The sequence below is a fragment of the Agrilus planipennis genome, unplaced genomic scaffold, assembly GCF_000699045.2.
Source record: "Agrilus planipennis isolate EAB-ADULT unplaced genomic scaffold, Apla_2.0 scaffold61, whole genome shotgun sequence".
NCBI classification, from domain to species: domain Eukaryota; kingdom Metazoa; phylum Arthropoda; class Insecta; order Coleoptera; family Buprestidae; genus Agrilus; species Agrilus planipennis.
Genome location: NW_020438922.1, coordinates 1,035,130 through 1,054,344, shown reverse-complemented (window position 1 = coordinate 1,054,344; position 19,215 = coordinate 1,035,130). Strand labels below are relative to the sequence as shown.

The 19,215-nt window shown below is 35.7% G+C and overlaps 1 protein-coding gene across 1 annotated transcript in view; it reads right to left on the bottom strand.

Annotated features, from left to right (window-relative positions):
- LOC108732728 (1-phosphatidylinositol 4,5-bisphosphate phosphodiesterase epsilon-1-like) overlaps window positions 1-19,215 on the bottom strand; it is a 241,495-nt gene that overhangs the window by 127,740 nt on the left and 94,540 nt on the right. The window contains exon 3 of the mRNA XM_025973852.1: window positions 5,065-5,224. Within this exon, the coding sequence (XP_025829637.1) occupies window positions 5,065-5,152 (88 nt within the window). The 5' untranslated portion in view covers window positions 5,153-5,224. The remainder of the gene's footprint in view (window positions 1-5,064; window positions 5,225-19,215) is intronic.

Genomic DNA, 19,215 nt, shown 5'->3' with positions numbered 1-19,215 from the left:
GGGGCACATTTGTAACGTCGTTTTCGTATTTAAGGGAGAATCCTGACTAATTTTTCAACTACTTTCGAAGGAGTGTTGCTTCATCTGATGAATTAACAGCAAAAGTTTCTGATAGGATAAGATCGCAAAAGATACCAGATTAAGAGTCTCCATAATCCCACTAGAAATGTTTTCTCCTTGTCATCCAGCTCCAAAAATCCATCGGAAAACATTTCACAGATTATAATCCATGCAGACCTGTTTTTGACTCTTTCATGGTATAGGTATATTTCTGAGGAAATATCCCATATCTCTGGGAACCAACCCCTTTACTGCATCAATGAATAATTCTATATCCAAATCTTCAGAAGTTCTAGTAGCAGCCATCCTTTTTTGCGTCAATTTGCCGCAAGTGTGTACCAGCCGATATACAAACGAGTACTACAAAACCGCAATAGCGGCAGCGGTGCCGCCACGGTTCCGTAGGGACCTGCGGTTCAAAACGGTCGCCATTTGGACGCGCGGCCCCGCGGCGGCGCGCAGATGAATGTGCATTAACCCATTTACCTGTTAGTACTTTAAGCCGCAATTGCGGTGCCGCAGCGGCGATTGCCGCAAGTGTGCACCGGCGCTAAAAAGCGACCAAATAATTTCCGCGGTATTTTGAGACGTTGGTTTTGGAAAACGGTTCACATTGTTGTTTATGCAATAGCAGTCGGAAACGTTGAACATTACAACTGAAATTACAGATTGTATCTATCACGTTGCGGAACTAAGAAGCGAACTGAACGCGGAAATTAATTGTACAGAAAATAACCCACATCTTCGGTAAGTATTGGGTACCCATTTATGATTGCTTCATGTGAAATAAATACGTACACTTTGTCAGGATTTCGTGCGACTGAAGTAGCCTGCCTGCTTGCTAACTGTGTTGCAAGGAATACACAATTAGGCACTACACCCCGTTATGGCTTTTCCTGAGAGCAACTCCCAACCTCCTGACCTAAATTCTGAACGATGAAAACTGTAATGCGCGGTTGCATGCATCGTACATTTATTTGATTAATTACTATTGCTATTTAGTAAGACGCAATGTACCTACTCTTAACAAAATACCGGCAAGAAACGAGAATATTGTAGAGAAAATTCCTACTACTAAAACGTAGATGAAAAAAAGGACAAAAAGGGGCCAAGTCGTTTTCCATTCGGAATTTTTTAGTTTGTCATCCACGTCCGGCCGTTTATATAAATTACTGACCAAGTAGAACTTTATGTTCTTTATTAATTTGATTTACGTGTCTACGACGTGTAGATATATGCTCGGTCGTAGTTTTTAGCTCAGTGTTTCTATTGTCTTGTTTCAAAATAATATTTGTTATCGGTAATGGAAACCGAAAAACTTTGATGTATACGAGGTTTGTTCAAAAAGTGTCGCCAATTTTGTGTTTTATCAAAAATGATTTATGTATTTATGAATATCTATTTTGTCCCCCTCAAAGTAGTCCCCACCAGATATTATACACTTCTGCCAAAGTTTCTTCCAATCCTCGAAGCAGTTCAAAAATTCTTTTGTGATCTTGTTCAGTTCCGCCTTTGATGCCGTCTTTATCTCCTCAACCGCAACGTAGCGTCGTCCTTTCATGGGCCTCTTCAGTTTCGGGAACAAAAAAAAGTCGCAGGGGGAGATATCATGGGAATACGGTTGCTGCGGCATTATTAGTTTGTTGTTTTTGGTCACAAATTCGCGCACAAGCAACGTTGTGTGACATGGTGCAAAACCCAATTTTTGTTCTTCCACAAATTCAAAATTCGCGATACTTTTTGAACAGACGTCGTATGTGTACAAAGAAGTGAGCAGTTTCCTATCCCTTTACTGTTTTACGAACAATATATGTTTCTTTGTAATCGCGTTTCCAAAAACTGCTCCAACGATTTCGATGAAATTTAGAATGTAGGGGTTTTCGGCGGTAAAAAATCGACCTAACTGAGTTTCATTTCTAAGAAAATTCTTTTTCTCCGTGTTTTCACGTACAAAGCATCAAACTTGACTTTTCTCAAAATAGTCCTGTGGCTGGAACGTGGATCTACCGCGCCGGAATTCGCGATTTCTAATGCTACAATATGGCCAAATGGTCTAGCCTCATCACGCGTCATCATTTTCGGAGCAGTTCGGGTTTTCGGAAAAGTCATTACACTCATGTTTAGGGTTGCCACGCGTACTTTATTGTAAACTGTGTGTACGTTATATTTTACAAGACACATAAAGTACGCAAAAATACTTTATTAAGGCCTTAAGTAAACATCGTAATTTTGTAAGCGATTATTCTAAATTCAGAGTATTTTTACATCAATAATATTGCACAGAAAAATGGCAAGCCATATTTACGGAACAACCTGATTTCCCAAATCTGTTCAAAGTAGTGTCACTTTTGCTATCAGTTCCGGCCACATCAGCATTTACACAAAGAGTATTCTCTGTTATGAACGCAAAGTGACGGGACGACAGGAATAAAGTTTCATTAAAACTAATTAAAAATGAACTTTGAGTTTACTTAAATCTTTGTTTGTTATGTTTAGAGGCTATTAATGTATTTAAGAGCGACAGCAATTTGTTACTGGCTGCTAGGTGTAACAAAAAATATGTTTTTAAAAACAAAAAATTAAATACTTTATTTTTATGCTGAGTACTTTTTTTTTTAACCTTTTAGTCGAGAAATACTTTATGTAAAGCCTGAAAAGGTGGCAACCCTACTCATGTTCGTATATATCTCTGAGTGGTGCGAGGTGGCTCATTCTATATCTTTTTCATGTACCTTCTTCCCTTATTTTTCGGGAATACTAATCAGACATAATCCAGGTAAAATACACTTGTTCTGTCATTGCACTGTACCGCTATTGCTTTCTTTTGCGCATTCAAAACTATTCAAACTTGCGCATGACGTTGCAATAAGTGGTAGGATACGTTTATAAAATATCATAAGTAATAGGGATTTGAAGTAATTTTCATGAATTTGAAGTATCGTTGATTCAAAAACTTTTAAATCACTAAAATTCTTGTTCTCCAAGCGATTAAAGACGTTTGTTTGTCGGCATTAATTTTCATTGCGCTACTCGAGTAACGTATTTGTTTTTGTTTCTTCGTTTATTAAAGCCATAAAGGCTGTAGTAATTTCGTATTATGAACGGTCAACATCAGAACAGAATTTCATTTCTCTGTTCGTTACTAAGAGAAAACGTTAAACGGCGAAAAATATTATAGGGGAAGTATTTCAGAAATCTTCCACGATTGATTAATTAAAGACTGTTTTCAATTATACTACACATATCTAGGCGATTGGGGTTGAAATATTGGAAAGCGTTCTTCTATAACATGCACATATAGGTTCTAATTTTTTTCTATTTTATCAATGCCTTGAAATTTTGAAATTGAATCGTTATTATTACTACTAGTTTTTCTCTTCCCTCGGGAACAGTATTTTTTTGTTTTTCTGGATAAAAGGTATCCAATGCTTTTTTTTGTTGGTACCCCTGAGTTGTTACGTTTGCTGACATCAAATTACTATATATAACGAACGTTAACTTATCATACCAGTGTTTCATTTAAAAAGTTTTTAAATTTGTCAACAAATTATGTAACGGGTATTCGTGAATGTAATTATTGAATTTGGTTGCAGCTGGATTCGGCTAACCTGCTGGAGACGTCGTGTTCCACACAGCTACCCTGAGAGAAAAGCTTGGACTGCACAGTAAGTCTTTTTATTATTCCCACAAATTCTTCACCCCTATCAGTCATTGTGCTCGAAACTGTTAGCACGATTGCTTCGAGTGGTCGAAATTCACTTTTGTGAACAATTTGTTTAATCACTTTATTTGTGTTTAAAATTAAATTTAATGGAATTGTTTGTAAGTAGGTATGCAACACATTGTACACTTCAGCATAAGAATTTGCTGATACTAACTACGTAATACCACTTTGCCCTGTGCTTACAGCACTCATAATTTCTTTTATATATAACACTGGCGACCCGCCCCAGCTTCGCACAGGTGTAATGCTGATACTAAATATATTTTTGTTTTGTTTAGATTATTATCGAGAGGGGAAATCTTAAATAGACAACCCCTGAACACATTAAATATACTACAGAATGTCTTTGTATACAACATTCACAGTTTTTTTGTCATTAGACAATACAAACCGGCCTCTCGGTCTGTAATATCTTCGAAAATATTCATTTAAGTTACATGCTGTAAAGGGCCATATTGATCTATATTAATGCACAATGTATTTAAGGTACTTAATTGGGTAAGAATTAATGCCGTGTTGCTTAAAATCGTTTCGTAAATAAGTCATTACTTCTCATAAAAAGTAAAGAATAAAAAATGGTTATTGTGGGTTATTTCTAAGAGATAGACATATACCATCACGGACTTTTTTGTAGACCCTTTTAAGATGTACAATATTGTAGTACATTATTTTGATCTATCTCGTAAGGTTCAGCCAGCGTTTGCAATGTAAGCGCAAAAAAATGTGTTTTACGACATCACGTTGGAAACCTCTAAAATTATCAGTGTTTCTCTACTATATTATGCATGTATTATAGATGTAAACTTTCCTCTTGAATCACTGTATCCACTGAAAAAAACCGCATCAAAATACGTTACGTAGATTTAAAGATCTAAGCTAACATAAGGACAGACAGCGGGAAGCGACTTTGTTTTATACTTTATAGTGAAGAGATAGTGATGATTATACATAATTGCCTGACTTGAAAATAAATATATCTGAAAATGATAATAGAGAGACCTAATGGTGGAGTAGAGCTCGTAAATAATCTTCAAATGAATATTCCTACTTAGTGTCCTGTAAGAGAGAAGGTTATTCTGTAGAGGATAGTGCCCTTTTGATTAATACTTCGCAGAGGATTGCGATCTATTTGAACATGATTCAGTGGAGGTTTTGCGTCGAGGGTCTATTGTTAAAATTGACCACATTCAATCAAACGTTGTAGCCTGCCCGCATTCCCTGACGTTATTTGTGCAATGCAAATAGATGAGAAATCATTAATTTATTGAACGAGCACTCACCGTCAGCCTGGAGTAAAGGGTGGTCATTAATATGAGGCTTTTGGGAACGTGTCAGTTCGTCGAGCACCGGGCCGCTTAGATCGCGCATGGCCCCGACGAGAGGGGCGGCCCACTACTCTCGAGCATCTGGTATTCCCCAATGTTCACTGTTTCGTTTTCTCTGAAACAAAATAAAGCCATATATAACACCTTACAAACGTCAGACATTCGTTTTAGTTGGAAAATTTATCTAATTTTTAAATTCATGTTATGGCACGGTAGGTACAGGTACAGGCCATGTGCCATGTTCTTGATTAATAGAAAGAAACGGTTGCATGTACATTACCACATACTACGTTATTTATTTACGCGAATCTATTTGAGTCAGTTGTAAATCCCTTGATGCTTACGTACCTACTGGGTAATGATAGAGTCGCATTATTTTTATAATAAAGGTGTGTGTATTTACGAAGATGAAAGTAATAATATAACCAACATTTAAAAAAAAATAAAAACCCAATTACTAAAAGGACAGAAACAACATTTGAGTATCAAAGTAAATCAAAAATCTGTGGAAAATCAATCAAATATGATAACAGTCGGAGACATTAACTTTCTTTTTAAGGAATAAATTCCTTCCCGTTTAGGTATTAGTAAACTGTATGAACTTAATCGTGTGAATAAACAATGAACAGAAGCTGTATACCAACTAATTTTGGTCTCTCCGACTGTCATAAATTCTCAAATTTTGCACACACTCTTAAAAGATTCATTGAAGTCCCTCAGCTGTAACCTACGAGTACGATTTATTGATTCCATACTATTTAGATCAATTTTGCTAAATACTGCGCTAATCTTCGTATTTCTCTAAAACTAGAACATCCCACGTCCTTAACTATCTTTCCATATTGATAAAAATTAAATGTATCGAAAAAGTTCATGGTGACAGTGACTAAAATGACTGGTATGGTGGTATTTGTTTTTTGTAAATGTTTCAGAAAACATAACCTATCAAAGTTTAGAAAATATGCAGTTGAAAATTTGTATTCAAAGAGGTAGGTCTTTTTTTAATAGAAAAATAGTGAGATGTCCCATATAATTTCTAAAGCGACTGANCCGTGGATTCAATTCAGCACGTAGATAAATGGACTTGGATTCTTGAACATATTGCATTCCACTACATGCAGGAGTGTATTACAGATGGCGTTTACCGCGGTGTTTGAAGGATTTTTAGAGTATACCAGTCGGGGTGAATACTGAGTATAAAGAGGTATAAACCTGCTCAGTATTTTCCAGTTGTTTGATCCCAAAATTGCTGACTTTTAATTAAAGATCCTGATTAAATGAAGTCTATAGCAATAAAAACCCTCAACAAAAAACAGTAAACGAAGGAAAAGACTAGCTTGACGCTCGGGGAATTTGATTGGAAAGGAAAACAAAATGATGTTTTAAACCAGCGATTGCGTTTCCGAGGCTTAGATTCTCATTCATAATACGTTATTTTCCAGTTGATGTCTTAATAATCTTCAAAAAACGGCTTTAAAAATCGCTTTGAGAAGTCGTTTAGTAAAGTAATAATATCCGATTGTTCAGACTGCTTTTTTAAGGTGTTGAAGGTTTACCCCAAATAAGTTTATTAACAGTTGATTTCGTTTTCAATTGCGAGAATAATAAATGTAAGCCTCTTTGTCTCTATAAAGATATTCAGTCATCATTCTCCAACAAGGACACTTCACAAATGCCAATAAGGTGGGGATGCGATCGATTTTACGAGGGTGTCTTTTGTAACAATTAATTCGTCACTTCTCATAATTATTAAAGGAAGGTAGCTTGAACCCTTATTTAATTAAATAAACCGACTTGATATCTCGATCCTTTTTGGAGCACAAGGAAATAATCACTTTGAGGATTATTTATCAATATCCTTGAACTGAGGCACCGTATATTGTAACGCCGCAAGGTGGAAGGAGATCGTTGAGTTACGTGGCGAAATGTGACAATTGGTGGTGGAGGGGGTCGTGTGTATGTGCGTAACTACCCCAAACACTTATTAAGCATTTCATTTTAAAATGATCATTAAATTCGTAATAGTGTGCTCATTTTAAATGTCGTTTTTCCTGATGTGAAAGGTCGTTGTTATTTTAATCTTTTACGCAAGCGTAGTAGATTTATTCTTATATTTAGGTGAGCTAAAAACATGTGTAATCACAATTTTTCAAGTAACGGCAATGGTCAAGTGGTATCGGTGGTTGTCTTCTGCGCAGGCGGGCCCGACTTCTAAACTCGCTCGATGCTACAGCTTTTTCCCCAACTGATATTTATAAAACAATGAACTGGAGGATCCGTGACAGTAAAATGCAAATTACATTTCAAATAGTAAAAGTCTCAATCGTTGGTCATTAAAGAACCTAGAGCAACAGCACTTCTATTTTCGTTATGGCGTTCCTCCAGACTGTAACCTTATGATTCCCGGGCGCTTTATAAAAACACAAATAACCATTTATTTTTATGATTAATTGACAGAAAGATAAACAAAAAGAAAATCGAAAAAGTCTAGCACAAATAGACGTGACTTCAGTAAAGAATTTCTGAACTTTTTACTATGTGTTTTGTGGGTATCCCAAAAAAAGCTGATGACTTCGCGATTGTTTTATAGTTACTTTAAAAGTCGTTCTTTATAGTACGAATCAAAAAAAAAAAAAGTCTAATAAACGTCGACATACCTTTGATCCTATTTCTCCTTGATGGAGGGCTATTGGTGAAATTCACGGACTTTTGTTCGGCCGATCAATACTGAACTTGAAGATTAGAATGGATACCACGTATTACGCCTAAACGTGGGATGAATAGTGACTGACCATTTGTGTTTTGTAACCCTGTTTTCATAACCTTGAGACCTCCTTTTAAATTAAGGAAGGAAGGGACCCAAAGCTATTTCGGTCAGAGGAAGGATGAACAATGAAAAATACCATTCGACTAGTTCAGCCCGTCCAAATTTAAATGGTGCATGCATGCTACTTACGAGAGCCTTTGCTCAAATAATACTGTAAACGTCAAAATTTTAGGGTTAAAGTGAACCGAACAAAAAAATTCATGATGGTGAGTATTCTGTTGAAACTGCCAGATGCGGAACGGGATTGGATCTCATCAACACGTCGCAGACAACTTCGACAGCATACAACTGCAGCTGTACTTTTGTTCAGATTTGGTAAAAAAAAACTGTTGGGTGTTTTATTTCTACCAGCTAGTAGTGCTAGTAGGCGGGCTGTTCCTCCAGACTACGTGGGAAGGTAGGACGGAGGGCCCTCTTCAGCCTCCTTTCAGGAATTGTGGGTATGGGTGGGTGGTGGTTAGGGTGAGAAAGTTGGGACTGACGAAATGAAGACAGAAGAGAGTGAAAGATTATCTGCAGTATATTACTGCCCCAGCATTTACCTAAGTGATCCAAGGAAACCACAGAGAAACTTGGATCAAGGCAGACGCACCCGGAATCGAACCGGCATCCTCTAAAATGCTAAGCAATAGTCCTCTAGGCCACACCGCTCGGTTTGGTTTTAGTAATGTGCTTATCACTGATATACTAAGCTACGCAGTGGATTCAGTTCAGCAAGTAGGTATCCGGCTATGTAAATGAATCTTGTTGAACATATTGAATTCCACTAAATGTAGCATTGTACTACAGATGGCGTTTACTGCGCCGTTTGTAGAATATCATAAAACACTGTCTCAAGGTAGCAGAAAGAGTCAGTCTGTGTTCTGTCGAAGCTTTCTTCTTTGGTTGATTTTGGTAACGTTCCTGTCAGTATAAAGATTTTATACAGTGGGTTCACTCCTTTGATCTGCCTAAAAAGACCGACTTTTTTTGCAGGTTATCTTAAAATAATTTTATGTACGCTGAACTGTCATAGGCGGGGATGGTTCAATAACTTTGCTGAAATTTTAGATACAAAATGTGTTTGTTACTGTGGTTTTACGATGACACCCTGTACAAGCTTGCCCCTGCTTGGCGGGGAACTCGTAGATAAAGGCGTGAAGCGTCAGCAGGAGAGGGATGTATGAGCGTAGTTGGGAAGTGAATCTACTGTACAGAATCTTTATACTGTGATATGGTTAGCTACGCCGTGGATTCAATTCAGCACGTAGATAAATGGACTTGGATTCTTGAACATATTGCATTCCACTACATGCAGGAGTGTATTACAGATGGCGTTTACCGCGGTGTTTGAAGGATTTTTAGAGTATACCAGTCGGGGTGAATACTGAGTATAAAGAGGTATAAACCTGCTCAGTATTTTCCAGTTGTTTGATCCCAAAATTGCTGACTTTTAATTAAAGATCCTGATTAAATGAAAACACCCTGAAATTTGAAAGTAAGAGTATGATTCAATTCAATCATTTAATTAAACGTTCTAGAAGCTACGGTGTTTTTCAGAATATAAGACCCGGTCTTATAATTTTAATTTTGCACTCGAAAAATGCACTAGGCCCTAGTTTCGGAGTAGGCTAAGTGGGAAGAATAAAATAATCAAACTTTTTTTTACTATTGCCACTAGGATAAATTGACAATCTATGAAAAGCTCTGACCATTTTCGTAACGATTTTGAAAAATTTTGCAATACTGCAAAATGATTAATAAAAAACATTAAAAGTAGTCTTGAAAAAATCCTGTCGCCTCTATAAACCACCTACTTGATTTTCCAAATATTTAAAATGCAGTTACTTGACTTGATTTTGATTGATGAAGTAAATAACTAAAACGCATGCACTTTGAAGGAGAGTACTTTGTAAGGATTATTAGGTTAATCTAGACATATTTCTTTTACGTGAACTCATCAATTATTTTGCCAGAATTTACTTGATATTTCATTATAATCATAAAGGCTTGATTATTTCTCGCTTCACCCTTTTGCACAAGATAGCAATTCGTCATGGTGAACGCATGATCTCATTCGTTGGTTATCGTCTTTAAAGCTTCGACCTTAATTTTGTGTTTCATACACCACTTAAATCCAAGTTCATCGTAAATGACACGAGCGGTTAAGTTTATATCTGGCATAACACCTTGTGTGCGACGGCATCTAATGACGGCAAAGTGAGTGTCTATTAAAGTTTTATTGGCACATCGTCGGAAAGAGAATTCACTGTAAGAAGCTTCATAACGATGCATTTTTGTCGTTTTAAAACGAAACAGCGACAGCAAAATAGTCGTTCAAGTTGTTAATGTTACTAGTGGCGCTTTTTATACAGGGTGTTACAGAAATAAGTGCCGAGCTTTGGAGGGTGTAATCTAGACGCAATAAATAATTGGACGCTGAGTTCTGCAGCATTGCTAAGGATAAGCCGGTCCTGTGCGTGAATTGGCAACATAGGTGTTTACCGAAAAGCGTAGTGCGATGAAAGAATGTAAACATTACCGATAATCAAATGTGTTAGATAAACATAAACAATTTAGTATTTATTACACATAATGTTTAGGCTAAATAGAAAAAATGTAAGTTACTTAAACATTAGTTGGTAAATGAGCATTATGCGGATAATTTTATTAAGGCAAATTTCCACACCACCATTGAGGCATTGTCATGGAGTGTTTTTGAGAGTGGTTGTATGTAAACTTACCAAAAAAAATTTTTAGAAAAATTCAACCCACCCTTCGCCTTTTCATATGGGACTTTTTCAAGATAGGTTTTAGTAGTTGTATAATTAAATTCAAAAGATGTTTAGATTTAGTTGTTATACTCTGTGGCACCCCTTAAATGCTTATAAATCTAGCACTCCAATTTCTAACATGAGATAGGTAAATGAGGAACCCTCACGGACTATCTGAGAAGGCAGAAAGTGGGTGAATAAGAGAGGAATGACCTTGCACAACTCTAGCAAAGTGTGGAGCTGAAATATCGAATATTACAAAAGAAACTCACGCAACCCGAACAAACCAAACCATAACCTAATCCAATATAGTAAAGAAAACAATTTGGCATCCAATGACGGGTGCCATACTTTCAGTAATTATACAAAATGGATGCCTGAAATTATTATTTGAAAGCTGTAGGTACTACCCCTGTGTAGCATAGGCTGTATTTTATTTTAATGTGTCAAAATAAGTTTTTAGTTCGAAGTCTTAATATATTTGTAAAGCGCTGTTTGGATGATGGATGAGTTAATTAGGTATCGACACGGGTCGGTAGTTTAGTATAAAATTCGTACTAAAATTACCCATTTAAAATCGAGCTTTTTTCCAGAAGTCAAAAGAATATTTAAATAAAAAAGCCTTCCAAATATGATTATTTATACGGTACGTGGCAATTAACATCAGGGAAACTGTTCCCTATCGTAACCTAATTCCGCCTAGCAATCTATGACTCTGCGACCAGATATTGACATTTACACACAGGCCAAAACATCAGGGATTTTGTCGAAGATAATCATAAAATCCAGTTCTATCTTTTACGTAAATGTCTTAATAGTTAGCTGATTCCATAAAGAGTCATGCATATTCAGAACACCGCGGTATATGTATACAGGGTAGTCTATTAAGCGCGCCTTGCTCTCTGGCGGTCATGCCATTGAAAGTAGAAGAAAATGTTTCCAATAAAAAATGTTCCTGGTCATATGATGCATCTGCGAAAAATAATTTTAGAGATGGCGGACTTCCGGATATACCAGAAGTATACATCAGCTGCCTTATTTTAAACGGAACACCCTGTATATTATTACATTTTTGAATTCAGCATTGATTTTGATGTTCAGTTTTTATCTGAGCGGTATTTTTTTGGAGTTATTTAGTAATTTCTAAAACATTTGACGTCGCAGTTGAAAAGTGCATGAAACGCACTTGGTTTCCCATCTAAAAATTTGTTTCAAAGTACATTAAATCATTAAACTAGTAATGTTCAAATTTAAAACGTTTCAAATATCAATAACTACTTTTTTTCAAATGGAAAACTATGTTAATTTTGACATCGTCGGTTGCAAAATTAAATTTTCTTTCGATTTTAGGCATGTTAGGTACATATTTAATAAACCGGAAGTCGGCCATCTCTGAAATGATTTTCCGTAGATAGATAATTTGAACAGACATTTTTTATTGGAAACATTTTCTTCCAATTTCAACGGCAAGACCGCCAGAGAGCAAGATGCGCTTAATGGATTACCCTGTGTAATGATCATTCCATTACATATGTATGCACGTATGTACTTGTTATAATACAGTAAAAGTTCCTTATTTACGGTTTCCTTATTCGCGGGTGAAAAAATTGCAACCCAGTTCTTGTATTCGCGGTTAAAAACATCATTATTCGCGGATGCAATCGGTAAACAGAAAAGGATTCGGTGTCATTTAATAAGGGAATTGGCCGCAGTAGACCGCTCGTACCTAGTGTGAATTTTTCTGAAAACATGGGTTTCTATTCTAAAAATTGTGATTTAATGCTGTGAGATAAATGTTTGATTTTTTATATAGCAACAGACAGAGGTTCATACTAACTCGATACGTTTTTTGTTTTCAATAATATGGTCAATAAAAGCTTTTACAACTGCTTAAAGTTGATGCTTCTTGTAGGACACGTATTTTCAATAGAAATTGAAAAATTAAAAAATGGCCTTCGACAAGTTTTAGAACAAAGCTTTATCCATCTTTCTACAAAATTTCAAACATCTGTTCCAAACATTAAACTTATGATATCTAGAACCAATAAGCATGTTTTTACTCTACGGTGCATGTACTACTGAATCTCCTTAATGTATCGGCATCTTTTGAGTATGTACGTGCCGAGGCAATTTTTATAAAAGATGTAACCGAGTAAACAAAAAAGAATTCGGTGTTATTTTTCAACGTATCGGTATCTTTTAAGTACTGTTGGCTCGTGACGAGGCGACTTTTATTGAAGATGTAACCGAGTGTACTAATTTCAAAATTCAAAACAAGAAAAAATCACTAAATTTTTTAAACCCTTGTCTAAAGCTGATTGTAACGATTAATTTTAATTGCGAATTTATCAATACATTGATTTTATTTTGATACATATTGGTTTTATTTTGGAACCTTAGAACGTATCCCTTACGATTTCATATTAATTACCATTCCATATCCACGGTTTCTGTATTCACGACATATTTATGGAACGTATACCCCGCGAATAAAGAGCTTTTACTGTAATTTTTGGTTAAGAAACAAAAAATGTGTTACCAATATGTCATAAGATGATCCATAAAGATATTTAATGTCGAGAACTCAGTCTGCCTCCTCTAATATTGTCATATAAACATTTTTTTGTACTAGCAGTGAACAAGTTCTGTATTTAAATTATAAATTTATAAATGTCAATGTCACAGCTCCATATCATTTTTTTATGTACTTCCGTTCACCAATCCGTAACATAAAACTCTAGTGTTTCGTAGTCAGTTTGTAGTTTTTTCCTCCCACGTCCTTCGCAAATATTTTGACAAGTTCCTCGAAATTCATAATCCCCAGTCTCCCGTAAAAGATAGAGTGGGTATATCAAAAATGATACAAAGACGTGATGCTGCATAGAGAGTGACGATCAGAGACACACATTCCATTTGCAGTTGAGACAATAGAAGTAAAAGGATATAAAGCAGGCGACAAGGATTTGTCTCAAGTTATTTGTGCTCGACATAATAAAGCGTCAAGATGAAACAACATCTACCCATTTCGTTATGACAAGGCATTAGCTGCTTGCTACACGAACGGCTCCGGGCATCCCCAAATTAACAATTTCTCGCAAAGAAAAGAAAAACGCCTGTCTCGTATTACAAGGGTCTCTTTAAGCAGATGAATATTGCGATTTAGAGAAGCTTATCCTTGTTTGCTGACCCTCCCAGTTGTCTTTTTATAATCTTACAAAAAAGCCTCAGACAAGTGGGAGTATTACCCGTGCACCGCACATCCTGTAGCCACCTTATCAAACAAATTGTATAATCTACTCTAATTTTATTTGAATCTAAATAGGTATAATAGTTAATGAAGGCTTCATCAGTGGAGTTTCGTCCTTCAGGATGAATTGGAACGCCTACATGATCAGGAAATTAGTGTCCCAATCCAGACTTTATGACTCGAATGATATATGTGAATTTGACAATTTTAGACATAATCATCATCATCATCATTCTCATAAGGTCGTTAGTCCTGAGACTGGTTAGACACGCACTTCCACCCTTTTCTATTCTGAGCTAATCTTCGCATTTTCCTAAAATTAGAATATCCCATATCCGAAACTATTTGTGAACAGTAAATACTGTCTTGATCTACCTCTATTCCTCTTAGCTTCTGATTTTCCTTCTTATATGTTACTAACTAGCCGTTCATGCTAGAGAAGGCGTCTTACCAAACTATCTCGCCTATATCCTACTGATTTCCATAACGCCATCTCTTCTCCTTCTTTTTCTAATAACTTCTCATTTCTAACTTTCTTAATTCACAGCATCCTCATCATTCGAATGTAACATTACATTTCGAACGCTTGTAACTTTTCTTTTCCGCTGTGCCTACTGTCCACGTTCCAGACATACACCTTTAACAATCATTTTCAAATTTCTAAATTAATCGTTCGTGAGCATAGAAATACCTTCTTTTCCTTAAAGGCGACCCGACCTTCCGCTGTTCTTTGTTTTATCTCTCAACTGCTCCTTCCATCTTGAGTTATCTTACCTCCTAGATAACAGATATTGGCGATTTCTTTTACTGCTTAGTCTATCAACTTTATATTCACCATTTCCCTACTTTTTCTTCCCTTACATAACAGTATTTTAGTTTTATTTTTATTTATTTTCGTACAATACTGTTTTGTCTCTATCGCTTCCATTTTATTTAAGGCCCTCTGTAACTTCTCTTTGCTAAATACTACTACTGCTATATCATCTGCCAATCTAAGTATACCAATTTTTTGCCCCCGTAGAACTATTTCTAAAGTGGATCTGTCTTTTATTATGTTTATCGCATCTTCGATATCATCATCATCGTAATATTGGGCACGCACCTCCACTCTTTCCATCCTGAGCTAATGTTAACATTTCCGAATTCGAATAACTCACATCCTTAACTATTTGCGAAAAGTAATCTAATCTAGGTCTACCTCTACCGCTCCTAACTTCCGTTTCTGCCTCTAATATGTCTCTGATTAGACCTTCATGTCTGAGAAGGTGTCCTACCAACCTATCTTGCCTATTTATTAATGACTTCCATAGTCCTCTTTCTCCTATTTATTCTAATACCTCTTCATTTCTAACCTTCTCTATCCACGATATCATCATCATTCGCCTGTAACATGATAAATAGATGAAAAAGTAGTGGTGACAGTGTGCATACTTGTCTAACTCACTTTCTAATATTAACTTCTTTCTATTAAATTTTTTGAAATCAACCTCTGTTTACTCGTTAAAGCAATAATAACATTAATTCAGTTCCCATTTTCCCCTTATTTTAAGAATGTAGTGTTAAAGTTAAAGCTAAGATAAGAACTAAAAAAATTTAATAAACCAACGCTGGCGTTTGGCGTCTTCCGGCAAAGAGTTTATTGGTCGCACGCAGTGTCATATAGAAAATTAAAAGAATGCGGGATGATTGGTTACACGGCTCACTCTTGCATGACTAAAACATAAACATGTACTGTTCGTTTCAGGAAGTTAGAGATATGCCCCTTCCCTTTATTAGGATGCGCCGTAGCATAATTCCAAATTCAATCATATTTGTCTGCGATGTCTACCGATCATCGAGCGAGAACTAGACAAAAGTGTACAGTACCATTCGCAAAATTATTTAAACTGCCTCGTTAAAATTTAAGAATATGCTTGATTTAAAAGCATATTTAGCCAAGAATAATAACAAGTGAATTAATTTAACGTTCTACACACCTATAAAACTTTTGCTTTGTTTTATATTGTTAATTTATATACATTTTCATTTTAAGAAATTGATAAACATTTTCGTCTAGTACTGTACATTTCTAGCCGATCTCCTAAGACCGCCTATCGAGAGCTCTACTCGTTCATGCTTGTTCCAACTATTTCTGTCTTGCTCACGCCTGGTGTGTATTCTTTTTATCTTCGCGCAGATTTCTTCAAGGTCACAATTCAAACAAATTGAAATGGGCTGTACTTATAGTTTCGTAAAACTTCTGAACGAAAAACTTTGGTGTTAACATAAATATTAAGGCGCCTATCAACATTTATGTTTACTATCGCCTAAATGTAGTAATTGTAATTTAATTTCGTTGTCTGATTTAGATCTTACTTACAGAATGGTGGAACCTGATGCCTTATCGTATCAATTTCCCTTCCTTTTTGGGGAAACCGAAAATTTTTTATGTAAAGAGAGGAGAAAAGTAACGTAAATCGATAGTGGAAACACTCTGTGCTATTTTCCCTTAGAAACAACTTCACGCTCTAGTAAACGCATTTGCCCTTAGGCTTATAACCTTTTTCCTTTTGTGTAGTTACGCATATAAAACGTAGTTTGATATCTCTAGTTTCGTGTCTGTAATTGCGTTTTGAAGAAACATTTCAATCATGTTATTAAGTTACTGAAGCAAAGAATTACCCTGTAATTTATTGAATGAAACTTCTTCGATATTTGAATTATGTAGTCATGCTCAAAATAAACCATGAATTAGGACTACAGTTCATTCATGAGAAGGTACATATTCTTTGTTTTCGTAATCTTAAGTTTACAATTGATCTGTTAATTCAGTTAATTCATTCCCGATTATTGTTGTCGTTTTCGAAATTCTGGTAATCTTCCTGATGTTTCAAATAATGAATATCTAAACGTAAACCTCAAATTATTCTTTTATAGCTACAAAAACTTAAATTGGAATTTAATTAAAAAGATTAGTCTTGAAAAGTAAATCAAAAAGCCTGTAAATTTTGGGTTAATGAAATAGTTATAGATTATTATTTCATTAGGCACAAAGATTACTTATACAATATTTTTTTTACTAGAAAATGCTTGTAATGCTAAAAATACATGAAAGGACTACATATAGTTAACGCAAAATTTGTTTCCTTTAGAATGGCTTGTACAAAATGAAAAGTTTTAACTTTTGAACAAAAGTCCAAGGTATTCATTTTTGTTTTGAACTTTTCTCCAGTAGATACCCAAAATACATATTTTATTTGAGAAGGACGTACATACAACATACATATAGGAGATCTGTTCAGAAAGTATCGCGGATTTTGAATTTCCGCAAGTTACGTATATCCAATTGTCGATTTTTTCGTGGCTTTATGTTGGTACTCATGTTTCTCACTTATACCTACCAGTTCGGATATGTTGAATATTTAGTTAATTTTTGACAGCTGGTTTGCTTGCACGTGTTTTGGCTCGTCTTCGACTTTTGCCTATTCCAAGTAAATGGATCCAAGAATCTGTATCAAATTTTGTGTGAAAAACAAAATCAAGTGTGAGGACGCATTCCGAAAGTTGACTGTGACATACCGTGAAGCTATTTTGAACCGAAACAACGGTTATCGGTGGTACAAAATGTTCTTAGAGGGCCGAAAAGATATGAAAGACGAAGAGCGTGCTGAAAGCCTGAACACGCCAACAACAGATGAAAACATTGATGAAGTGAAGAAAATAGTGCTGGAAAAACGTCGAATTACCATTAGAGAACTTGCTGAGGATGTAAACATATTTATTGGCTCCTGCCATTCGATTTTTATCAATGATTTGGGCATGAGACGGGTCGCCGCGAAATTCGTACCAAAATTTCTCAATTTCCACTAACAACAGCATCGCATTAATTTAAGAAGCTGTTGGACTCTGTCCGCCACGACCCAAATTTACTCCACAGGGTCATAACTGGTGACGAATCATGGGTTTATACTTATAACGTGGAAACCAAAGATCAATCATCTCAATGGAAGCTGCCGGACGAGCCAAGACCGAAAAAAGCCGGCCATGTTAGGTCGAATGTGAAGGTTTTGCTTCCAGTTTTCTTCTATTGCAGAGGCGTGGTGCATTATGAGTTCTTACCACAGAGTAGAACTGGTCAATAAGGAATATTACCGCACGTTATGCGCAATTTGCGTGAAACAATTGACCAGTAGCGCCAGGATTTGTGGAAGGACAAAAATTGGCTTTTCCTACTCACACATTGTTGTTTGTGTGCGAATTTTAGGCCAACAACAACACACAAATAATGCCGCAGCCACCGATTGACCGACTGACCAAGATGACAAAAAATGATTTTTTGAAGTGTTTCGAGGATTGGAAAAAACGTTGACACAAGTGTATAATATCTGGAGGGGTTTTCTTTGAAGGAGACAAAATAGATATTCATGAGTAAATAAATAATTTTTGAAAAAACACAAAATTCGCGATACTTTTTGAACAGACCCATGCATTGAGTTATTAAATGTAAACTCACTCATCTCGTCGTTTTACACGATGCTACAAAGGTTTTGGCAGTAGCGTTTTCACTAGAGTTTGTAGAAAATAATTCACTTCTTCACCTTGACTTTACAGCCTATTATTTCTAAGTAATGCTTCTTGATCTAACGTTAAGGATCAAAAATAGAGTCTTCCAAGGGCTGTTAACTTGATGATACGTTTAGCATCTTTAAAAGCGACTTTATTAATGACTGTTATTGAGTTAACACGGAGGTATAAGAAAAGTAAATGTTAAATTTGGAAAATTGCACAAGAGCTCTTCCTTTTCTTTTTTTTTTAAGAATCGTATAAATTACTTCAGGATATTGTACCGGGAATTTCATTTCCCTTCGTTGAATCACACAGCTAATAGGATCCATTATCTCCCTTCCGTTTTTTGTGTTGGAAATTGAGATCATTACAAATAATAGCGACGCAATAATCTGGAATTAAAAAGTGGGCGTCTAGAGAATAATGGCAATAAAGGCCGTTTCTTGTACTGACGTTCTTTAAGAAACACATAACTTGATGAATTAAATGAACTTAAAGAAAAAATTGTGGACGCAATGATATTTTTTTAATTCTATATTTATTTGTAGAAGGTATATCGTTTTGAAAAATTTTCAGGTATTTTGCAAGGAAAATTATTTCGGTTATTATCCGAAAGTTATTTATATTTCGATTTGCTAGAGCTTTGCATACTATGTATACTTCGTTTACTTTCTGTAGCGATGTGACCTTCAGTTTGACCGGCGCAAAGTAGAAAGGAACAGCACTAGGCCAGA